Source organism: Haplochromis burtoni, unplaced genomic scaffold (assembly GCF_018398535.1).
Source record: "Haplochromis burtoni strain Fernald_Lab_line unplaced genomic scaffold, NCSU_Asbu1 Contig_78, whole genome shotgun sequence".
NCBI classification, from domain to species: domain Eukaryota; kingdom Metazoa; phylum Chordata; class Actinopteri; order Cichliformes; family Cichlidae; genus Haplochromis; species Haplochromis burtoni.
In genome coordinates this window covers 918405-942958 of record NW_024582439.1, presented here as the reverse complement: position 1 = coordinate 942958, position 24554 = coordinate 918405, and the positions used below count along the sequence as shown (strand labels likewise).

General features: G+C 40.6%; 1 protein-coding gene across 3 annotated transcripts; it reads left to right on the top strand.

Moving 5' to 3' along the window:
• Nucleotides 1-1441: 1441 nt before the first annotated feature.
• Nucleotides 1442-23352, top strand: mppe1 (metallophosphoesterase 1). 3 transcript variants are annotated; one of them, XM_042222008.1, is made up of 9 exons: nucleotides 1442-1990; nucleotides 2119-2227; nucleotides 4165-4268; nucleotides 9299-9379; nucleotides 15059-15167; nucleotides 15493-15576; nucleotides 20354-20476; nucleotides 20729-20869; nucleotides 21612-22480. In XM_042222008.1, exons 1-9 carry the CDS (start codon nucleotides 1740-1742, stop codon nucleotides 21708-21710), a joined length of 1101 nt encoding a protein of 366 aa, XP_042077942.1. In that variant the 5' UTR covers nucleotides 1442-1739; the 3' UTR covers nucleotides 21711-22480. The 3 variants fall into 3 exon arrangements, with proteins under 3 accessions (XP_042077942.1, XP_042077941.1, XP_005924642.1); XM_042222007.1 differs by lacking the exon at nucleotides 21612-22480 and adding an exon at nucleotides 22487-23352 and having other exon boundaries at nucleotides 1444-1990; XM_005924580.3 differs by lacking the exon at nucleotides 21612-22480 and adding an exon at nucleotides 22487-23352 and having other exon boundaries at nucleotides 1445-1990; nucleotides 15496-15576.
• The last annotated feature ends 1202 nt before the right edge of the window (nucleotides 23353-24554 follow it).

Genomic DNA, 24554 nt, shown 5'->3' with positions numbered 1-24554 from the left:
AAACAAAAAACTAAAACATGACTGGAGCTACAAAAAAAAGGAAAGAATTCCTGACAATCAGATTTAAAGTTTTAATCCCAATCGTAAAAGTAGATGACTACAAATGATGTCTCTACTGAAACCAAACTAGTTGACCCCACAGGAGAGGAGGAACTGAAGGCAGGCACACCTTGGACAGGTCACCAAAGGATGGCAGGGCTGAAAATTATCAAAAATGTTGACCTACTTCATTATTATTAATGCATGAATGCTAACTTGTGTTATTAATAATGCATTTACCTTTGTGGATGTTGTGTGTGGTTGAAATGTTAATATCCGTACTTCTATTCTCCAAAAGTTGATTCTGTTCATCTGGACGTAGCGTTTTCAGTGGGAGTAACGTTTCGTCACTCATCCAAGTGACTTCTTCTGTCTCAGCTGACTGCAAGTTTCCTCAATCTTATAAACAGTACATTTGCATAATGACTGAAACCACCACAACTGAAGGAACAATGGTTCCTTCATCATAATACAGGAACTGACCTCCCAGCCCATTGTTTTTTGTGGATTTTGTAAATCCCCCCGCCCAAAAAAACCCAAAAAACAAAACAAAAAACTGTCGAATCTCAGTTTAACCCTTGACAGTCCTAATTTTTCTGTTTAAGCTTAGAAGCAAAGTCACCTCCTGTTTGTAAAATTCTCTTTCACTCCTTATGGCTTACATAATAGATTCGAAGTGAGAATTAGACTTTAAATTGGAATAACATTTGTATTCTCGTGTACTAAAATTGCTTTATTATTTTATTAATACAGTACTATTATATTATGTTATTAATATCAATGTTTAGTTACCTTTGCATGAATATTGTCCTTAATGGAGATACTTTTTATTTTCTTATTGAGTACATTTAAGAGTCTGTACTTTTTCATTTATGCTTGAGTAAAGAAATTGCTTCAGTAATTCAACTTTTAGTGGAGTATTTTTTTTAACACTGGTTTTCTTTACTTAAGTAAAGAACGTTTTTACAAGTTTGATGTTATTTTGCCACCTCTGGTACTCTATGATCATATGTGACATCTTTCTTTTTGTTTTCAATGGCACAGGGCAAGCTGGTGGTTTATGAAATAATACTCTGATAAATTGATTAGCTGAAAGACAAGTTAAAGTTGGTTTATCATCAATGTTTTACAAGAGTATGGTACTCCTATGGTCAGTTTATTATCACCAATTAGCCAGTCTTTGGACTACAGGCCTATACATAAAGGCTTGACCCAGTGTGGAGCCTGAATCCAGAGGTATTTAAATTAGTTCCAGAATAATTTAAATTTTAGAAACTTTCTAAACTTTAAGAAAGCCTAAATATATACTATATACTGTACTACAGAAAGCATGGAGTTTTTGTGTGCCCTAGATAGCGTGTCACCCGTTTTATTTTGAAAACGCACACCGGATGTGTTGTTTCCATCTTAACGCATGAGAGCCTACGACTTAGAAACAGCGGTTGGTGGCTGCTCTCTCTCTCTCTCTGCTGTTCCCTTGAAATCAAGGCGCATTTTAAAACTTTGTTTTTCTTTCTCTTATTTTCGGAATCAACCGGACTCCACGCGAAGCCTGTTTTTATCCAGATGAGCTTGCCATGAGCATCACGCGGCTGGAGACCTAAACCGTGGGGTCTGGAAGAGGTGAAGATGCCTCATGGACCGCTCCATCACCGCCAGTGCGCCAGTTCAGGGCATCCCGAACGCCGAATAACAAAGAAATGCCGAGGTTTAGCGTCAAATGGGTGGTTGCGGTGGTGCTGATTGGGGTGGTCGGCGGCGCCTTCTTCTTCTGCGAGTATCTCATCTACTTTCCGACCATCCTCAAGTGCGCCTGGCCGAAGATCAGCCATGCTCGCGGCGGAGAGGGCATCGACGGCCACTCGGTGGACTCTGCGGTCCGCGCTATGGTGCTGTCGGACACGCACCTCCTCGGAGCCGTCGGAGGACACTGGTTTGACAAGCTGAGGAGGTAATAATTCATTTGCATGTATTCTCATATATATTTGCCCTCCATCCGTCCGTCTGTGCCCGGGGCTCTGCAGGAGTGATTTGTAAACAACAACATCCAATAACGCTGACTTGTGTCCAAACGCGCAGGGAATGGCAGATGGAGAGGGCTTTCCAGACCGCTCTGTGGCTGCTCAGGCCCGAGATAGTCTTTATTCTCGGGGACATCTTCGACGAAGGCAAGTGGAGCTCGCAGAAGGTAATGTAGAGCTCCCTGTTTTTCTTCTTGCATTGCTCTGCACCCCCCACCCCCACCCCCCATTATGATAATTATGATGATGTTCGAGTATGTGGATGCAGAGCAGAAGCTCTGTGTTCTCTGGTCATAATAATCCTAATCTTATTACCATCCGGGCCCCAGAGGCTGCAGGTTTTTGAGGAAAACAGCTGCACCAGTTATCCTCTTAGCCCGCTGTGGTACATCCATCCTGGTGTGTTGGGGGGGAGCTTCTGGGAATGCTCAGAAATCTATTACTGGGTTATAAAATGGGATCTGTCAAGACAGATAGAAGCAAGTGGAGCGAGAGGAACACAACACAAAGCCTCAGACAGTAAAATCTCCTCTAATCTACTTTTCCCTCCACCCACCCACTCGCTGATTCCTCCTCATTTTCACTCTTTGAATGGCAACTCTTTTAATTTGTATTGTGTTAAAACAGGAAGGGCCTGCGTGTTTGAATTCACGCTGAGAGTACTGAGACTTGATCTGCAGCAGGTGAATAGATCAGTCTGTCATTTATTTCTTTAGCTGGCTAATCATTTGCCTCATTTGTGTCTGAGGAGTTCCTCCTGCAGCTTAAGAGGACATCTTGAAATTAGTTATTGTGGTTAGAGAACTGGCCACAAGGGCAAAGGTGTTCAACGTACAGTGGTATGAAAGAAAGAAAAGCATGATGATTTTAGCATTTGTGGTTGATTCACGACGTGACTGGCTTCCACTTGAAGGATTTAGAGCTTGCACACAGAATAAAATATGCTAAGAGTAATAAATGGTGCAAAATTGTCCCCATTTTGCTCTGCTAACAGTCCAAAACCCTACTTATTTAAATTAAATCAGTATAAAGAGTAATATAGAAACAAATTGGCACATTTCAGACCCCAAATTCAGGAGCCGTGTTGGATGTTTGCTTGATGAATGACCAACAGTTCCATAACCATTCATTCTGCGAGCAACCTAACTGATCAAATACTTCATTGTTTTGGTTGTAGCCTCAAAAATTGTCCCACAAAGAAAAGCTATTCAGTGTAAGCAAAAAGAAGCGTGTTCTCAAATATCATTCACCAGTTTTAAATTTGCAGAGCGAGAACGTCTAAAAATGTGAAGCTGCGCTCAAATATGTTTGGTTTCTTTTCTGTCGACAGTCTCACTGTTTTGAATGAAAACCAAGGCGAGGGTGTCGTATTCGCCTTACAACTGACTTTAAAGCTCACTCTGTTAGTGAAATAGTCTCCTATTTACTCATTCTGCAAATCTACCAAGTGTTTATTTTGTCTCAAGCCTCAGAAATTGACCAAAAACCAAAAGATATTGAACATATGGTGTTAAAAAATGAAGAAAACCAGCTTATCGTGAAATAGAAGAACTTGAAAACGATGATATTTGGTGTTATGTGCTTGATTTACGATTTGTTTGAGGCATCTTCCTTCACTCTTTCTTCTGTAAATGTTCGGAAAAACTGCCGGCTTTGTTTATCCGACAATCAGACAACCAAATATTGTTTAACTAAAAATTACTAAAAAGAATCAAATCTTCTGCTTTTTTAATCCAAATACTTTCCCACACACTCATTAATCCCCTAAATCACCTAACTGATTAATAAATAGTTACATTTAGTTTGAAAATGTGGCCAAATCAGAGATGAAAACTGCTCCAAATTCCCACATCCTATAAATTCTATAAATAAGAGACACGACGTATGAAACCCACAGCACTGATGCAATTAAAGGCTGTTTCTGTGTGCAGTTTCAGTCCCGTAGAAGCAAAACTGAATCTGAATGAAAGCAACTCATCTCAGCCGCCCGTGAGGGCTGCTGGGCGACCCTCAGAGATCCCATTAACGCTTGTGAGCTTCTTCGGGGAGTTTTTCTTGTTTGAGGCCTGAAACTTCAGCTGTGTTCGTGTCGTTCTCTCCGCAGCACTGGGAGGACGACGTGCGTCGCTTCCACAGGATGTTCAGACACTCCACTGACACGGAACTGGTTGTACTGGTTGGAAATCATGACATCGGTTTCCATTACGAGTAAGCACATTCTGTATGCTATTGTTTTTCAGTTTTCATTACATAACCTTTACTCTGCGACCGGTTGATCTGGTTTTACTTGGCCTTTGCCTGAGGGACTTCTCTATTAAGCACAGGTTTTACCTCTGACTCAGTATGAACGATTTTCAGCGCTATTCTTTGTTGCCCTAGTTACAGAAATACCTGCCTCCTTGAAAAGTTTTTAAAGCAAGAGAAACATTAAATGTGGCACCCAAAAAAGTCAATAACTGTCTCTCCTACTACTACACCGCACAGCAAGAGGACTTTGTCTACATTACATAAACTGCAAGGAGGCGATTGAATATTTCCATGAGGCAGTTTTAATAAGACAAAGCAGTGGCTGGATGCAGCACATGCAGTCAGGTCTGAAGCCATCGCTGGAGGGTCTTTGGTTTGTCTTGTTGCTGTAGCAGTAATGTGGTGCTTTCACCGTAGTATATATTAACAAGTCACATTAAAAACTAAGAGATTTACTAATATCGGTGTTAACAGTAGTGTTTTTATTGGAGGCAGTCTCACATTTCCGTCATGCAGCTTGGTAATGCAGCAAGCGTGTATTAATCCACAGATGAAAATATTCAGCAACAAATACACTGCTTGAGTATTGTTTGCTGGAAGCTACAGCTGTGCCCAGCTGTTTCAAGACAGTACTGAGCTGTAAAGAGGGAGGTTTGTGCTACATGTTAAATATTGACAGACTAATGAACTGCTGGTATTGTTCGTTTGGTGGTGTTTGAATACTGCCTGCTGTACTGACGTCAGTTGTTTACATTCCAGAGTGACATATAAACATGAGGTTGTGGGCTTTGTGTTTAAATCTCACTTCTTATAATTCATTTGAATTGTTCTGACAGAGACACAAAAGCAAGAAATTGTACGGAAAGCCAGAAATCTTCCTCTTAATGCCCACCAGGTTCTGGTTAGGGTTAGGTTCACATCAACCCATTTGTATAGTAATTCCATCTGCACGACCAAATAGAAATATTACAAGAGAAGAACTATGGAGGAATAACAGGCAGCATCGTCTACTTTTTGAAAATAGTCTTTTTTGGCTTCTGGCTAAAATGCAACTTAACCCCAACCCTCTGCGGTTCACTGGAGATCTGATGGATGTTAACACCAACGGCAAAACAACGGAAAATGTAAAGTCTGATAAACCGAAGCAGAATGCATTTTCAGATACATTATGCAAAACACAAAGTGTCTGTAAGAATAAGTGTTAAAAAATAAATAAAATCAGTAAAAAGATTACATGATTATATTGATAGCAGGTTGGATAAAAAGAAGGAAGGAAAATGTGGCGTCACACTGAAGTGGAACTGCAGTTATGTAGTGCTGACCAAGAAAACTTACCCAAACAGCACTTTTATTTTTTATACTTTAAGCGCTTAATCTACCTCACATCCACGGCTGCTTTAGACTCACCAGTTATTCTAACGTGCATGTCGCTGGGCACAGCGAGATCATGCAGACTCCACACAGAACGGCCTCGGGAAGGTTCAGCCTTCTTGCTGTGAGGAGATGTTGCTAACGGCTGCACAGAAGATCTTGATTCTATGAGTCTTATCTTTAACGGCAAGTTATTTCAGAGACTATAAAGAAAAACAATCTGCATCTTCTAGGTTCTTTGTGAGATCAAGTGCATGCAGTATTAGAGAAAGGAAAACCAGCAATTCCTTATAAGCAAAGAACATCAGGGAGGAAGAAGTCCTGATGACCGGTTAGGGAATGAGGGGAAAACAAAGGTACAACACACAGAAACCACAAACAGCAAACAGGACAAAACTCACGCCACAGCAAAGGGAAGAAAAAACGTTTATGACATTATTCATAATAATTAGTTAATATAATAGCAGCATATAAACCAACTCCATATGGAGTGAAGAAGAAGTGTTCAGTGTATCATGGGAAGTCTTCCAGCGTCATGAGCCTATAGCAGCATAACTTATGGATGGCTCAAGTTCACCTGATCTTGCTCTAACTAAAGATTTTAAACATGCAGTAGTCAAACCCCTGATTAAAAAACCTGCTCTTGATCCTACGGTTCTTGCAAATTACAGGCCTATCTCCAAACTACCTTTTCTTTCCAAAATTCTTGAAAAGGTAGTTTACAGCCGAATAATGGCCTTCCTGGAAAAGCAAAATGTCTCAGAGGTTTTCCAATCTGGTTTTAAACCCTTTCATAGCACTGAATCAGCCCTTTTAAAAGTTTTTAATGACATATTTTTAGCTACTGACGCTGGGGACTGTGTTGTTCTTGTGCTTTTAGATTTGACAGCTGCGTTTGATACCGTGGATCATGCCATTTTATTCTCTCGTTTGGAGCACTGGTGGGCATTAGGGGCACAGCACTGGAGTGGTTCAGGTCCTACTTGGCGGGGCGAACTTTTTGTGTCAGCCCGCTCCCCTCTTGTGTGGTGTCCCACAGGGCTCAGTTCTAGGCCCCCTCCTCTTCTCTTTATATCTGCTTCCTCTTGGTTCTGTACTGAGAAAGCACGGCATTGCTTTCCACTTTTATGCTGATGACTGTCAGATCTATGTCCCTCTAAAGAAAAAAGGCAGATACCTTACACAGCCATTACTTCAGTGTCTCGATGACATTAAGGCTTGGATGTCTATTAACTTTTTAAAATTCAATGATAAAAAGACAGAGGTGATGGTTTTTGGTAGCCCCACCGAGACCCCCAATGTGTATGTAGATTCCCTGACCCAGTATGTTAAGCCAACTGTCACAAACCTGGGGGTCAAAGTGGACTGTGATCTGAAGTTTAATAATCAAATTAAGGCAGTGGTAAAATCTAGCTTCTTTCACCTCAGGCAGCTGGCAAAAATAAAGCCAATTCTTTCACGGCAGCACTTTGAGACAGTGATCCACGCCTTTGTTACCACTCGGCTGGATTACTGTAATGCACTTTATATTGGGGTCAGCGCATCATATATTAGTCATCTACAAAATGCAAAATGCCGCAGCTCGTCTTTTAACTGGCACTTGAAAGTTTGCGCACATTTCCCCTGTTTTAGCTTCACTTCACTGGCTGCCCATTTCTTTTAGGATTCATTTTAAAATTCTTTCATTTACTTTTAAAGCTCTCCATGGCCTAGCCCCATCTTATCTCTCTGAGCTGCTACAGCCTTATACACCCACCCGCTCTCTCAGGTCAGCTGATCAGCTGCTCCTGAAGATACCCAGGACTGGGCGTAAACTTAGAGGAGATCATGCTTTTGCTGTAGCAGCTCCCAAACTGTGGAACGAGCTTCCTTTAGAGATTAGACAGGCCAGTTCTTTATCTGTTTTTAAGTCACTCTTGAAAACCCACCTCTTTACCCTGGCCTTTGACACCACGTGAGATGTTGGTTTTTATTTTTATTTCAGTTGTTTTTAGGTGATTCGATGCTGTTTTATCTTGTTTTTGTTTTAATATAGGGCTGTTTTAATTTTATGTTTTATGTGTTTTATTTATTTATTTTGCTGTTTTCTGTTATTCTATTGTTTTAACTTATTTTCTGTACAGCACTATGTTCCTGTGCTGGGTATTTTAAAGTGCTTTATAAATAAAATTGGATTGGATTGGATTGGATAACTGTAGAATAAAATAGACACACTAAATAAATCACAATGTGCCCCTCATCGAATTTCCTGGTCATCTTACAATATTCCTTCAGACCTACACAAATCTATACAACATCTTTTAGGTGCGAGATACACCGAAAGGAAAGCAACACAAATCCAAAGAAGATACTTTGTTCAAGTATGGTTAAATTGGAGCCAAATAGTGTGCAAACCTTTGACATGTTTTCTCAGCATGCTTTTTAAACTATTGAACAGATCATTTGATCTAATTGATCAACTGTCGCCACATCCTCCCTTCAGTGCAGTTATGACACGGTAGTTTTTCTTTTCTTTATGCTCTAATGGAAGTTTCTGACAAGCACGGCTTCTCCTCCTATACGCGGCATGTTTGAGAGTGTTCAAAGACAAAATTCTGGACATCAAGCTGTCTCAAGTCCAAGTCATGGAAAAGGCTTTGAAATGGCGTTCACACGCCCCACTTTTTTATGTTGTGACCCATTCAAGCAGGGAAAAAATGGCAACTCGCAGCCCTTCATCAGAGGTGACACATTCCTGTTAGCACTTGAAAGCCAAGTTTTACCTTCTTTAAGCGTCATTTTTATCACCCCGATGATGAGAAAATATCAAATATTTTACAAGACAAAAGGAGAGTTAAATGGCCTTAAAATTAAAGGTAATTTTCTCTTCTTTTTTTCCCTCCTTAATGGCTAATCATCTTGCAACCCTTCATATTCAGCTGTGGCCAGTTATGACAGAGCCCACTGATTTCAAAGGCCATTAAGAAATTATGTTAATATGTGCTTTTTTTGTTTTGTTGGTTGGCCCAACGTTTTCAGGAAGGAGATTTATTTGTTAAAAAAAACCCTGATAAGATTTTGTAAGATTGTGGTGATATTCGGAGCAAAATTAAGAAGAAATCTAAAAAGAAATTATAAAAAAAAAGAAAGCAGAAGATGAGCGATGAAGAGATTTATTTATTTCGTCACTGCCTTTGTTAAGAATTCCCATAGAAAAGTCATAAAGGAAAAAGATTTTAGCTTTTATTTTTAATAAGATGGTTTCACTGAGGTTTTATTGTCTTTCTGGTAATTTCTTTAAACTACATTTTTTGTGATGGATTGCATTAAATTGCAGAAAAGTTGTGTTCATTGTGTCCAGCATGTAACAGCCTTCTTATAGGAGACTCTTTTCTTAATTTCTCAGGGGAAGAAAACACGTCATGCTTTTTTTTTTTTTTTTTAAATGCTTGGTATTTGACATGTGTGACTCAGAAATGTGAGCTTTTGTAGACATGCTCCTATGTGGTTTGATTCTAGCCGAGCAGCGGGAAGCATGCTGGCACAGCTGTTATGTAACGGTGCGTGATAGACAGGCAGACACGGCAGACTGAGCAGCAGGTTTTTGTGCTGTGTGATGAGCGTATTGTGTCTCCCTGCAGGATGGACTGGTTCAAGCTGCAGCGGTTTGAGAAGGTCTTCAATGCTTCCTCCACCAGGATCGTCACCAAAAAGGGCGTCAAGTGAGTGACGGGAGGGTGAAACATGAATGTAAACATAAAAACTGGTGACACGCCTGCAGGACAAACATGTGACTCAGCATGCGGGAAGGTCGACGGTTTAATCCCCTGAGTCGGCCTGTGCCACAGAGGTGCTTTTAGACGAGCCAGGCAACTGTTCCCGAGGTCTTAATTGTGTGTCGGGAGATTGCGCACAGTTTTAAAAACAAAGTACCCTCCATAATATGATAGATTATAAGATAGGATGAAGATGAGATCCTTTAATATTCAACTACTGTGAAATTCTTGTGTTCAGCTTTAAACACAACTTGTTACAGGACAGCTTAAATAAAGGAGAAACGCTCAGGAAAATTAGATACAGTCTTGTTTGTAGGGTTTATTAGCACGTCTTAAAATGACATAAATACAACCTCACATGAACAGCAACCTATGGCATGTTAGACTGTGCCATTATTTAACAAAGACGAAGACTCACCAGCCTGTCGAATCACTTGAAGTAGTTGTTTTCTGCTTACATTTGTCGAATTTTGTCCCGCTCTTCTTTGTGGGCATTCTTTCATTCACAGCTCTCTTAAAGTCCTGACACATAGCAGTACCGTGATCCTTTTATTTTTTGTTAGACGTTCCTCACATTTGACTCTAGAATACTTCGGTTTATGGTGAAGTTCACAGTCAACTCAATGATAGTAAGTTGCCCTGATCCTGTGGCTGAAAAACAACTGCAAATCGTGACTCTTTGATTGCTGTGTGTGGCAATCAGTGCGAGGCGTTTCTGTTGATATGCTGTGTGTGGGTTTTGCCAGGGGTGCTGCTTTATGACCAAATGTCCACTTTGGTTTCATCTGTCCACAGGACATTGTTCCAGAAGAGGTTTGTTCAGATTAAACCTAAGCCATGCTGCAAGGTTTCTTTTAGGAAAAGAAAACAAAACAAAACAAGTCTTTCAAGCCTTACGTATTCAGCTTTTTTTAAATCATGTTGTCATGAATGTTAACATGGTAACTGAGGCCTGGCAACCAGATGATGTTTTACTATGTCCTGATACATAAAACTTGAATTTAAACAAGATGTTTTTTTTCCACGTGACTGTAAGAGAAAGCAGAATAGATCCTCAAATTTAAAAAAAAAAAAAATCTAAATGGTAAAAGAGCTCAATTAAATAGAAAAAAAAAGAAAGAAAAATAATAAAGGATTTCCAAAAGTGAAAATCTAAATGAAATTCAGTAGACTAACATGTGAAGGTTGAATATAATACAATAACTTGGCTGTGCAGAGTAAAAAAAAAATGCCCTATTAAATATTAATAAACTGTAAAATTATAACATGTGGGAATGATTTCCTCCGGCAGTCTAATCAGTCATTTAAACATATTTGAAACAGTGCCTGTTAGTAATGGTGATAAAACAAATGAGTCGATAAATGGACATTTATTAGTTAACATGGTAATTTATGGCATAAATGAAGCAGTCACATGGAAAAAGTATGGCTTATATTGGGTTACATATATTTGTTAGGTTTGCTGATTATCAGAGCTGCCTGTGGGAGTAGCAGACATCTTATTTTAAACTTCTTGTTGGTCTTTTTTGCCACTGAAATATGGTGCGCCATTAGGCCAAGATCTAAAGAGCCCCCTAGAGTTTTCAGGAAAAAGACTGAAGTCTGTAATAATTTGAAATAAATCATTAGACTGCAAGGAAAATTATGTACAAGTGGCGGAGAGTTCAAAGTGACTCCCAAACTGTGCAGGACTGCCAGGCCCAGAAAATTCAAAAAGAAAACTGAAGGAACACAAATGTCAGGAAGAAATCTGCAGGTAACAGAGTTGCTTCTGCAGTCAGAAAATTGGACCTGTATGCAAAGCATGCCAGGAGAAGAGCCTTTGCTGTCCACAAACAACGGTTTGTGTGTGTGTGAATACGCAGACAAAGAGCAGACCTGTGGAAAAAATGTGCGATATGCTCAGAGTTAGGATGCATGTTTGGCACAGAGCAGAGACAGCCTCCAGGAGAGGATCATACCGGCTCTGAAATGTTATGGTTTGAGGCCCCTTCAGTGCCTTAGGAAATGGGCAGCTTGCGGTCATTCAAATATGAATCCTACATCATACGATGGAGTGTTCGCTGCCCTCTCATCTCCACGCTACTCCTGGGAAAATAACAGAGGCAGCCGTCAGTACTATAGCAGCAGACTAAACTAGGAAACCGGTCGAGAGACTAACGTGAAGCCACGCAATGATCCAGTGTCGGAGAGAGCTCCACCACACTCTCAAGTAGCTCCTCCGATGAGGCCTGATCAGCTGCAGGTGTGTCATGGTCTTCAGGTGTGGCCAATCACCTGCCAGGGCCACACCCACCAGGCCTGAAGGTGCCTGTAAACACCTGCACCCACACACCTACATACACACATATCTACAAGCAGGGAGAACAGGGACAGTGAGAACACTGGACTCCCGGCAGATCGTTTTCAAACACACCGCTGTCTTTTGCTGCTCAGGTTAAACATGATATATAAGTCACTTAGATAACTTAAAAATGTTATTGTTTGGCTTTTTTTAGTATTTTATTTGTTCCTGAGTAAATCGGTTTGGCTGAGATTAAAGTTATAGTTTTTACACAGCTGAATAAACGTCAAGCAGACAGCTGATTATCAGAAGTGTGAGATGCTCGAGAATATACTCCGGTGTCCTGTTATATTTTAGATAGCAAGGAGTTTATTAAACTTCACCGAAACAATCTGCAAATTTCATTAAAATTTAATAAACTATCATCTTGTCTTTATTTTTAGTTAGCACATACCTTAAACACTTAAAGCTGTAAGCTAATGATAGTTATATAAGAGCAGATGCTGCTGGTGCAATAAGCTGTACGTTTTACGTCCAATGGATGATGATCTGATTAGTCGACTAATCGCAAAAATAATCGGTGACTAGTCGACTATCAAAATAATCGTTTGTGGCAGCCCTACACACAGCACAGCCTAGAATAGAACATTAAAGGCATCCAACTAAATACAACTAAAACTTGAACCATAAGAACAAACAAGGCCCTTTTTACTTCTAGAAGGAGGGGGGGGGGCTAAATTAAAGCAACTCCTCTATAAATAGAAAAACTAAGAACCAACTGATAAGATAAAAGGCTCACCCAGGGAGATAGTGAGGAATATAAACAAGATAACATTTAATACAAAAGAAACTAGGAACAAAACTCCCACATAGATTATTCTAAAACCAAAATGAATCATGAACTCACAAAAATTCAAAAGCCAACTAAGTGATCGCTGAATGCGTATTTACCAGAATTGTGCTGAAGGTCACGGTCATATTTGCCTTTTTACAGGCACTGTTCTGTCAGGTATTCGCAGGAAAGGGAAACAAATGCAGGGTATTAAGTCAAACACAAGGAAAGACAGACGGTGATACAGTATGACTTAAACAGATAGGAGCTGAGGCTGTAAATAGACACGTGAGGCTAACCAGGGAGAGTGGAAACACCAGGCTAACAAATGCACAGCTTAAACTAATTAAGACAATAACACAAGAAGTAGAATTAGCAACAAGGCACCAGAGAGAGCAGACTTACAAAATAAAACAGGAAGTAACTAAATGGGGACTCACATAACAGAGACAACAAGATGCAAGAAGACATTAGGGAGGCAAGAATAACGTAAAGAATCAAATATCTATTAAGAAGTCTAAAAACACTAGGACAGCTAAACTAGCCAAGCAATTCAAAAAACTAAAATTCAAGAATAGTCACGGAAAAGGTCAAGGTCAAGGTCAAATTTATTTATATAGCACATTTCCAACAGTCTATGCTGCACAAAGTGCTTAACAATAACAATAAAATTAAAAACAACAATGTAATACAATAATAACAATAGAAACAATAAAATAAAGGAATTGAAGCAATACTAATTAAGGCTAAATAATAATGAAAACTCTCCAAAATATCTACGAAACTCACAGACCATGAGATTTTTCCATTTCCTCAAGAACTGGTCAGATTTTACTGAAACAAACTGAGGATTTTTATTTGTCATTAGTTTGTGCAATTCAGCCAACCTATGAGAACAAAACGTATCACTTTCTTTTTGTACTTCACACATTACAAAACCTGTGATTTGTGGTGGATCGAGAGCTAGATGAGCTACTACGTCACTGGCATTCTGGTTTCTTTGTGCCTCGATGTCACACGTTCTCTTGTCCACGTTCGTTTATAATTGTCATCGGTCATCATGTGTCATTTAGTATTTTCATTTGTAGAGATAAAACGGAGCTTAATGACTCCAGTATACTTCTAAAAATAATTTTTAGGCTTTAGATTTTTACAATTTTTATCACCACTTAATGATGCTGACAGTGAACCGTGGCTAACAGAATTAGAGCAGTGCTGCAGAAACCTGGGTTTAAAATGTTTCTGCACAAAAGATTTCAGACAAGCTAGTAACAGGATGTGTGTTTAGATTTTATTTAAAACAGAAGCGTGGAAGTAATAAAAGATTGTGATGACTTGTGACTGTGCCAACTACACGTTCCACCTACAGGAGCTTCTCAGCCATGAAGCTCCCGGTCGGCATCCTATTACAGCACCAAGTTGGAATTCAGTGAGCTTTTTAGAACAACCCATTCTTTCACAAATGTGTATCCCCCCCTCAGGATTGTGTCAGAAGGCCATCTGGTGTAAAACTGCTAAATCAAAACATGCAGAAGTACCTGCTGTGATAAAGGAGCAGCTTTCCTATTCTTTCACAAATGTGTTTAAAGACAGACAACAAGGGTGGGGGCTTGATTTTATTCCAGCAAAAATCACCTGAAACACCTGCAAAAATGCCAATTAATTGCATTAGAACACATTAGAACGTCTCTCATAGATAGTGATAATGTGCAGTGTTCTTGTATGAAATATAATAAGGTCATAAATGATCCTACTTCAGTTGAAACTCTCGACTGGTCACTTTAGGGTTAAAACATCCAGTAAATGCTTGTGCTCCCTGCAGCAGTGCTGTAACATATTTGCATTTGTTGCGTTACATTTACATGAGAACAGGCCTTTTGTTGTGTTGTAATATATTATAAAAGGATCTAAACAAAAAGCCCAGAGAATGGTTATGTGCTTCTCCCTTTTTTTTTTAGCGGCGCTGATGTAAAACGCCCACAGTGCAGCAGTGTTTGTCCTCCATGTGAGCTCTAGTTTTAGGATCTATTTAAAGCAGCTGTAAGCAATAATTTTATAATAATGTATCAAAGGTGACGTGAAAACATTGTGGCAATGCGAAAAAAAAGGAGGGCCACACATACACAGAGATTAATGCTCTGGATCCGCAGCTCGCCCTCGCCTTTACGGGCCCGGCTCATTGTTTTACTCTTCTGGTTTACTCTCATCACACGTTTTTAGCTCACCAGACAGCAGACGCACACAGTTATCCGCAAGCTGGCGAACACAGAGCCAGATATTTCCCTCTGGAGTTGGTAAAAAACAGAGAGTGAATATTGGACTTAGATTTGTCAGGTGGCCAGAAACGCAACTCCAAACGAATTCAGATGCGGCTTTGAGAACTGCAACTGTTTTCTAACAGGTTCGCCATCTACTTAAAAGCCAATGATACTGGGATGTTGTTTTGTTGATAACGATGCTTTTCCTACATTTCCTGCCAGACTAACTGAGAATCTCCTTCTCTCGTCAGTTTTCTGCTGGTGAACAGCGTGGCCCTGCACGGCGACGGCTGTCCCATCTGCCAGTCGGTGGAAAAAGAGCTGATCAAACTCTCCAGGGACCTCAACTGTTCTCTTCAGGTGGGAGGAAAATTTCTAGGAGTCTTTCGCACATTTTTACACTGTCAGCGCCTCGAATGCACTCTGCCACTGGCACTCGAGATGCACGCACAGAAAATTAAGACATACCCGGAGCAGGTGTTTTGATCTTCTTACACATCCAGTGTTTATAAAAGCACATTAGAAGTGGTTTGTGTTTTTAGTTTTTAGGGGTTTTTTTTCTGCACACAGCACCAGAACCAGAGGCAGTGTAGCGATATGAAATAAAAATGTTACCTGATGCTTGAGGATGCTTTGTGAGGTTGTGGACAAGACAGCTGATGAATTCTTTATGTTTTCTCCTCTGCAGAGCGCGCAGTCAGGGAGCGGAGTGATGGACGGCTGTGAAGGTTCGCAGCTCTACCCTCCCACACCCCCCATCATGTTACAGGTAAACTGCATGACTCCACTCAGACTTCATCAGAAGCTGATAACATTTAGCAGCGGAAGACGTGATTAGCCTTTTCAACACTCGCGTACCCGAGCGTACACTGAATGCGTTATCGGTCTCTGTTATGGCCCCCGAGTGGCGTCCCAGCTCTACGCTGTGGACGAAACAAAATCCAAACACCTCATTTTGTGCAAAATTCAGCTGCCTGTGCTGGATACAAAAGAAGGGAGGGAAAAAAAGTTATTTTCCAAAGTTGTAGTCTTTTTTTTTTTTGTCTACGTCTCTCTTTTTGTTTTCCTAAGGGCAGAATCTCCTTGCTGCGCTCCAGCAGAAGAAAAACAACACAAAGACCTTCACAAAATTTCTTTCTACAAAGTAGTATTTCTGGAAAATATCCTCATGGTTTCATTTAGAATGCTGAAGTCTTCACATCAGCTTCAGCTATGATAATAATAATAATAATCTCTTCTCTGCTGTGCAGAGCGGTGCATGTCTGTCAAACTTGAGTCATGCTGGGAAGGTATCGCTTCCGGTACCCAATCTGTTTCTCAATGTACAAAAAAATCATTTTGTGTTCTTTGGTGTGCATCTGCTTTTTTTCTTCCGTTTCTATTTTCTCCGTTTCCTTCCTGTGTCTGTGTTCGCGTTTATCTTTGAGTTTGGTTCTCTGTGCGTCTTGTTGTGGTTTTACTTCCTGTTTTTGACCTATTTAATCAGCACTCTGTGTATATCTAGCTGTGTCTTTCTTTCTGTCTTTGCTGGACTGTCAGTTTTCCCTCCTGAGCTTCTTGCCTTCATCCTCTGTGCCTCCTGGCATTCCTGGTTAGTTTCGCTTTTGTGACTTTGATGTTTTCCTCTTTGGACGATGGTTAATCAGACTTTTAATTAAAGATCTTTGTCAGGTTTTTTTCATCCAGCCTTTCTATCTGCATTTGGGTCTTCCTCTCATCTGACCCTGTAATCAATTAATATATTTAGAACTTCATACTTAATTACTGATTTTGGAAACACACGGTTGACGTTCAACATTTTATACTTAACAGGGACCTATCATGCGCTTTTCCATCTCCATATTTCTACTTTTGCTTTCCACATACCACAGTTGCAAATAATTTCAAAAAATTGGCCCCCAGTTCAAACTGTTTCTCTCACTTAACCTCGCTTTCTTCTAATTGGCTGCCCCTCACAAGCAGAAGCTTTCAGCAGGAGGCAATGAAGGTTTCAGTGGTCACAGCCAATAACAGAAAAAACAAAACTGCGTGAAGATGGAGCTCTTGGCTCACAGGGATCACTTATTCATACACTGATCTCAATATTTGAAACTGGGAATCTTAAAAAAAAGGTTATCAATCATTGTACAGACACTGACAAAAAACTACAGTTTTTTTTTTATTATATATTAAAATAAATGGTGTACAACAACCAAATAAAATTTCAGCCAAATGTTATATAAAAAATATATATATATATATATACATGTTTGCATTTTTTGAACAGTATTTGTGATCCAGACGTGTACCAAACGTTCACGTTTGAAACTAATTTAACAACAATTTAGGCTCAACAGCTGCACATCATTTAGAGCTTTTAGGCCTCCAATCAGCAGAAAATATCTCAGCGGAGTAACAATGAATGACTGAAACGAGGCTGAATTTAAATGTTTGCATCAGCCTTAAAATACGACTTTACCCGTCCTAGTTTTCAACCAAATTTAGAGATAAAGGTGATGTTTTTTAAAGGTTAGCGATTGATCGACAAGACCCTGAAAACAGCGTCCACTGATTACTGTGTGGTTTGCAGGGATGTTGGGTTAAGCTGTAAGTTCAACTCTATGAAATGACCATTACACGCTGCTTTACAACAGGTCTGCAACTGTGTTTGAAGCTGACATCGAACAATCTACTTAAATGCTCTGTCAGCTTTTTTTACATTTAGGAGACGTGTCTGCATAAGAGAATTAATCATCTATTTTACAAATATACGATTCAACAGAAAATGAAATGAGGTTCAAAAATGTTCGACTCTCTAATTACCTGTTTAGAAAACTCAAACTTTAATTCCATCGTAGTACAGACCTGCAGAAAATTAGGGAATATTTACTATTTGTGAACATATTGTCTGTCTTATGAAGGCAGTAATTCATAATAACACTATCCTGCGTTATAAAACTGTGGCAGTCACCTCTCTCTCCAAACCCATCAAATTATGGCATCTGATGGTAAAATATGCAGCACAAAGGTCGGGTGTTTTATGTTTTAGTTGATCGCAGAAAACAGTTGTGCCTGTAAGTGAAGCGCCCTTGAAATTGCATTAAATAGCAATAGAGATTAACTGTCATTTGCCTATGACACTGCCTTTATTAACTTTTTTTTTGAGGATGGCGGGCTGCTTGTGTGTGCAGATCTGAAAAGGACAATATGTGCTCCTTTTTGTGGCAAAGCTCAGTTTTGAATGTTTGAGAGAGACACACCACATTGTCAAAAGTATTCACTCATCCATCCAAGTCATTGATTTCAGGTGTTCCAATCACTTCCATGACCACACGTGTATAAAATCAAGCACCTAGACATGCAGACTGCTTCTTGTGAAAGAATGGGTCACTCTCAGGAGCTCAGTCAATTCCAGCATGGTATTCTGATTGGATGCCAACTGTGCAGTCCAGTTATGAAATTTAATAATAACAAAGTGGAAGTGAACAACAACAAGACCATCTAAAGTCACATAGTGGGGTCAGTGGATGCTAAGGTGCATAGTGCGCAGAGGTGACAACTATCTGCAGAGGCAGTCGCTACAGACTTCCATGTGGATGTTAGATTTCCCAAGAACAGTGTGTAGAGCTTCATGAATGGGCTTCCATGGCCGAGCAGCTGAATCCAAGCCTTACATCATGCAGTGATATAGAGCATGCAGCCACTGGACTCTAAAGCAGTAGAGATCTGGTCTCTGGAGTGACTATTCATGCTTCTCTATCTGGCAATCCGATGGATGAGCCTGGGTTTGGTGGCTGCCAGGGGAACGGTACTTGTCTGACTGCACTGTGCCAAGTGTAAAGTTTGGTGGAGGGGGGATTATGGTGTGGGGCTCTTAAAAAACTCTTAATGCTTCAGCATACCAACACATTTTGGACAGTTTTGTGCTTGGGGACGGCTCCTTCCTGTTCCAACATGACTGCGCATCATTGCACAAAGGTCCATAAAGACATGGATGAGCGAGTTTGGTGTGGAAGAACTCAACCCCATAGAACACCTGTCTGTATGGCTGTCTGACCTCACAAATGTGCTTCTAGAAGAATGATCAAAAATTCCAATGAACTCACCCCTAAACCTCGTGGAAAGCCTTTCCAGAAGATCTGAAACAGTTATAGCTGCAAAGGGTCCGACATCATAGCAAACACTATGGATGTGATGTCAACTCAAGTTTATATGTGTGTGAAGACAGATGAGTGAAAACTTTTAGCAATATTGTGCGTCTCTCAGTCTAGTTCAATGCACTATCCTATTATGGTCATCTGTAGTGCTAAACCAAAGTTTTGTAGCTCCAAAGTTGAACAGGTAAGAAGGTAACACCTGAGAAACTTTACAAGTCTCGTTTTTTTTTGGCTATTTCAACGAACAAAGGAGAGCATGATTAAAAAACCTCCCATTTACATCTCTCAGTTGATGCATCCTCGATTCCTCTCCTCGCTTCATAGTCCCTCCCAACAGAGATCGGAGGAGGTGATAGGGAGACACGAGAAGAGAGGAGTCGAGGCAGCAGTCGTTTGACAAAATGAGACATCCTCGCCTCTGTGGTTCATTTTAAAGTGATGCCAATTAAATCTGATGTTGGCACAACCACATCATAAATTCCTTTTATTTAGCCGACTGCTGCTGTATTTTATGATCGTAAATGTAACAGTGCGACAGTGTGACAAGATATTAGACGCTTTTCTTAATCGCACACAGGAAGGTTTGATGTACTTAAATAACTGAAACTGCATATAAAGAGGATAGCTGTTTAAAGAGCCTTTCTTTTTGCAGTATATTCCAAGCGCATGCATGAATCTTTTATACACAACAGGCAAAGAAACACTTATGCGTGTGCATCCAAGGATTATAGCTCCTCCGGCAAGCCTCCTCTGGCTCTCCAATGCATTTTAGGGACAGAGACATCCTTCATCATTGTGTGCTGAGATTGATTCCTGAGTCACAGGCGGGATAGAGAGGACAGAGGAGATAAAGAGGCACTAAGTAGATAAATGAGAAAAACGTCTTGTAATTTATATACAAGATTTTAGCAGGTGATTGGTTTAATTAGTCACATGACACAGATTGAAAATTCTGGCCGAGGTTACGCCGCACACTCTGGGATCCATGCTTTATATAAACTTCCTTCAGAGGAAGCCCTTTCAACTAAAATCATCATTCCGTCCAGAAGGTGTCATGAGTGTCATGGTGTGTTGAGTGTTACGATTCAGTACTCTCTCTGTGACAGCGACTATCTGGAAGAATTACACGTTCAAGTCCAGTGAAACGCAGAGTGGCAGGAGAACCATGTCTGGCATCGTGAAACTTTGGGGAACGTGGCTATTCTCCATGTTCCCTGTGCAAAGGGCTGTTTAGACACGTGGATCACTGCAGATGTATTTATGAACTGTTTGATAGGGGAATTACGTGGCTGGGTGAAAAACTTGACACCAGAAATGCTGTTACTGAGCTGCCCCTCAGCCTGTTTCCTGTTCTTCCGCGAAAAATCCGAATCCATGCACGTTTCCCTGACTGTGTGCTCCGTTCTGCAGCACTATCCTCTGTACAGAGTGAGTGACGCTGGCTGCACAGGACAGGACGCCGCGCCGCCTGAAGAGCGACACCTGCTGTTCAGAGAGAAGTACGACGTGCTGTCGAAGGAGGCCTCACAGAGGGTGAGTACTCTGCAGTCTCACCACACCGCCTCCGCTGTCTGTCTTTTTTTTTCTTTCCTTTTCTCTCAAAGCGCAGATCTGTTCTGAAGTGTTTTCATCCAATTAAAACGGCGAACAACAGCCCGCCGTCAGAAATAGTCTCGTATAGAAACAGCCGACGATGGTGATGATGATGATGATGGTGATGATGAAACTGGTGATGTAAGGGAGCAGCAACCAGCCTCTGAAGCGGTTATGGGTTTCTCTCCTCAGCTGCTGCAGTGGTTTAAGCCCCGCCTCATCCTCAGCGGACACACCCACAGCGGATGTGAGGTTCTCCATGACAACAAGTACCCAGAAATCAGCGTGCCATCCTTCAGCTGGAGGAACAGAAACAACCCCAGCTTCATCCTTGTGAGTGAAAGCAAAATCGTGAACTTTTTACAGTGTGCGAATTAAAGTCGGCATTTTTCAAACAGCAATAGATGAAAAATAATCTAATTAATCTGTATTATAAAGAGAGATTATTAAGGTTGCCTGATGGCTGGGCTGTTTCTGTGTGGATTGCCTTTTCTCTCTGTTTAGCTGCCGCGTGCACAACCTTACTGTTATGGTTCAGTCTCAGTGGCGTACAGTAGTTTTTGGCCCCAGCAGATATACTTTGAAAGCCACTGCTGAGCATGCAAACACTGTAAGCAACTAGCTGATGAACACATCAGAGAATTTAGCAGCTGTGCCAGATGTTTCCCTCAGGAGAATCAATAGGGATTGAGCAGTTGGTTACAAACTACATCTGGCACAATATGAGGTTTTACTTCACAGTTATAGAGGTAAGAAATATACATATATCAACTATAGATATCTATAGAAAATCCATCCATCCATTGTCTTCTACTTATACTATTCAGAGTTGTTGTGGGGGCTGGACCTGTCCCAGCTGTCATGGGGCGAGAGGTGGGGTACACCCTGGACAGGTTGCTATGCTCATCAAATGCAGCTCTAATTCATTGCAAGTCAAAATGACCCTCAGCTCCCAACATCCAGCCACTGTTTCGAATCTAAATGGGCTGTAGGCGTGTATGTGAGCATGAATGATTGCTTAGGGTAGTGGTGATTTGAACCCCCTTTTGACTCCATGGCTGCCTTCATGGTTTAGATTCAACAAGGTGCTGGAAAAACTCTTCAGAGGTTTCAATCCGAATTGGCACGACAGCATGACAAAGTTACTGGAGATTTGTCAGCCGCGGATCCGTGATCCACAACCATGTTTGCATCAATTTCACTTCCACCAAGGAAGGAGGTGAAGATTTTGAATCTTTTTTGTGAGAGTGTCCTGAGCTGACAAATGGCATATTAAACCAAACCAGCACCTCAAAGTTCAGGTTTGAGTTATTGTTCCAACATATTTGAGAAAGAAATTATCCTGTTTCTTCTTTTTAAAAACTCAAAATCCCAGAAGCTACAAAATCCTGATTCCAGGTGAGAATATGTCCCTGACTATGTGCTCTGTCCTTTGCTGCTCTGGAGGCTTTTGTTTGAACTTGATTTAAGCAGAAACTCTTAAAATAAAGTTAAGAGGAAAACAAAGATAGCATTAAACTAACATGATTTTGTCCAATATCTGTGACAGAGAAACATTCAGAACAATGAGGACACGCAAACTCCCCGAAACCACCTTATGTCAGGCAGCAGTACTTAATAGTGAGCTAGAATCAGGTGGCCTAAATTTGATGTTTTTCTTTCATACAAATAGTTTCTTAATAAAGTGTTTAATTATATAGTAAACAATCTGCTGAGGTGAGATTCTGTTGAATCTGTTGTTCCTTTGTTTACAGGCTATAAAAACCCCCCAGATTCATTCAGATAAAAAAAAAAATAGGAAGAAAGGAACTCAAAATGAGCTCCTATTTTTAATCTTCGGAGGCCCTCTGGTGGACGAAGAGCTCTAAGCAGCCACCTCTGCCAGTATAAACATTACTCATCACCTCTAACTCACGTTATTTCTCACTTCTCCCCCCTTTCTTCTCCCAGGCGACGGTGTCACCGAGCAGTTACACGCTGTCCAAGTGTTTCCTGCCGGAGGAGAGCACGGTGATCAGCGTTTACTGCTCGGCCGGCGCCTGCCTGCTGCTGCTGTTCCTCGCTCACTGTCTGTGGATGAAAGGCCTGCTGCAGTGCCTCAGCCTCTGCCTGCTGGGGAAACACAAGTCTCTGTGAACTACATTAGCCACAGCCCACCGGGACAGAGCCATAAGCTGGTAATTTGGTGTAAGTTGATGTGAGGATGCTCTGTGTGGACCAAAAATAACGACAAGAAAAAAAAATCTGTTTGCACAACCTTGATTTGTTTGTCCGGGTGTTTAAAGGCACTGTGAAGGACATTGTATGATTTTTAAATGTTTTTAAAGGACTCAGAGTTAATCACTACTGGTACTGATGGTGATGTTAGAGCCTGTGACGGAGGCCCAATTGTTCTTACAAATCATCAGTTTGAACTTCCTCGGAGGAAAAGTAACCGTCACTGACTTCACCGCTGAGTGAGAAAGTACGCATGCGTGGCACGGGTAGCACAAATCAAAGGAGTAAATATGTAAATACTAACTGTCCCTGGTCTGGTTTAAGGTGGTGAAGGTGCTTTAAGTCTCTTCTTTCTGATGTTACCTGTGAGCCGACGTGAACGCACACTGATCATCTCACTCAACTCTGAACACTCTTCGTTTCTGTCGTCGATGTCAGATAGTCCATCCGGGTTCCTCATTGTTTTTATGACGCATATCAGAGAAAAAACAAAAAGATATTGTTGCTGATTTTCTGTGCCAAATGTTTGTGAAGGTTTTTTGCCAAATCGTTGGAACGTTTCTGATGAACTGTACATAATAAATAATCAGAATCTTAAAGCCTGTTTCACAGTTTTCTGGTGGACGAGGGAGGATGTTATCACACGCGACAGACGAAATCCTTAATATATAGGTACAAATATTTTATGTTTGCAGATTCATGTGAAATAAAATATAAGAAAATCGGTTCAAAATTTGTTTTCATTTGGGGTTTTTTGCATTTGGTTTGCTTGGTTGTTTTTTATTTTAGTCATTTTATAACTGAGAAAACAGCTTTTAGCAAAAGTATAACAAAGTACCTTCATTTTTTACTTTAATAATGTGCAGGATTAATCCACTATGTTTATTTGATATTAAATTATTCACTATTTATTGATTGGATTATAAATTCTATAGAACAGACCTTAACTGTGACCCAGTTTCATCTTTTTAGCTGTGGTTAAAAAGATGGTTTTGACTCTAGAATACTTTGGTGTTTTTGACTTGGTCAGCCTAATGACTGCTGGTGCCCGGGTCCCGTAGCTTCAAAACAAGCCTGAAATCATCATCATGATGCTTTTCATTACACTTGAATGAGATCTTTGTACTACTATGCTGTGCTTTATTTCTGCCAGACGTGGCACTGAACTTTATGGCCAAATGTCCACTTTGATTTCATCTGTTGACAGGACATTGTTCTAGAAATCCTGTGGTTTGTTCAGATGCACATTTGCAAACCTCAGCCATGCTGCCAGGCTTTCTCCTGGCATCCTCTCCAAACGAGCCATACTCTAATTGTACTGTCATGAACTTTAACATTTAACTTGCTAAATGATGCCTGTAGAGTCTGAGAGTCATTGCACCGTCTGCGGTTGGGGTGAGTTTGCTGGAATGTCCACTCCTAGGAAGATTGAGAGCTGTTCTACGTTTTCCACTTGTGTATAAGCTTACGGACTGATCAAATTGTTTTTAAATGGTTGTGTGACTGTGTAGGCTCTCAGTCATGGATATGATAGTCTTGAGAGCTTGAAAAGAAGTCACCTGGACTTCTTTAATTTGTGAAGAAGTTTTGCCTCACCTGGTATTTAACACCTTGGTGGGGTCTAGTCCTTTAAATCATGCTGAAGGTCGTTGGCCCACTATTAATCATGTGACTCCCCCACGAGCCAAGGTGTGAAAAAAGGCATGGGTAATTACCATTACCGGGCCAAAGCTGTGAAACCTAACTGCCCCAGCCCACCTATAGCTATAGGGCTTTGGAGTCAGCTGAGGCATTGTTGTAG

What these genes read in the sequence shown, in the direction of transcription:
- mppe1 (XM_042222007.1), top strand. Translation starts at nt 1,740, where the DNA reads ATGCCGAGGTTTAGCGTCAAATGGGTGGTTGCGGTGGTGCTGATTGGG. An exon ending in GACATCGGTTTCCATTACGA is followed by an intron (nt 4,269 to 9,298) that starts GTAAGCACATTC and finishes GTCTCCCTGCAG; the next exon opens with GATGGACTGGTTCAAGCTGC. An exon ending in ACCTCAACTGTTCTCTTCAG is followed by an intron (nt 15,168 to 15,492) that starts GTGGGAGGAAAA and finishes TTTTCTCCTCTG; the next exon opens with CAGAGCGCGCAGTCAGGGAG.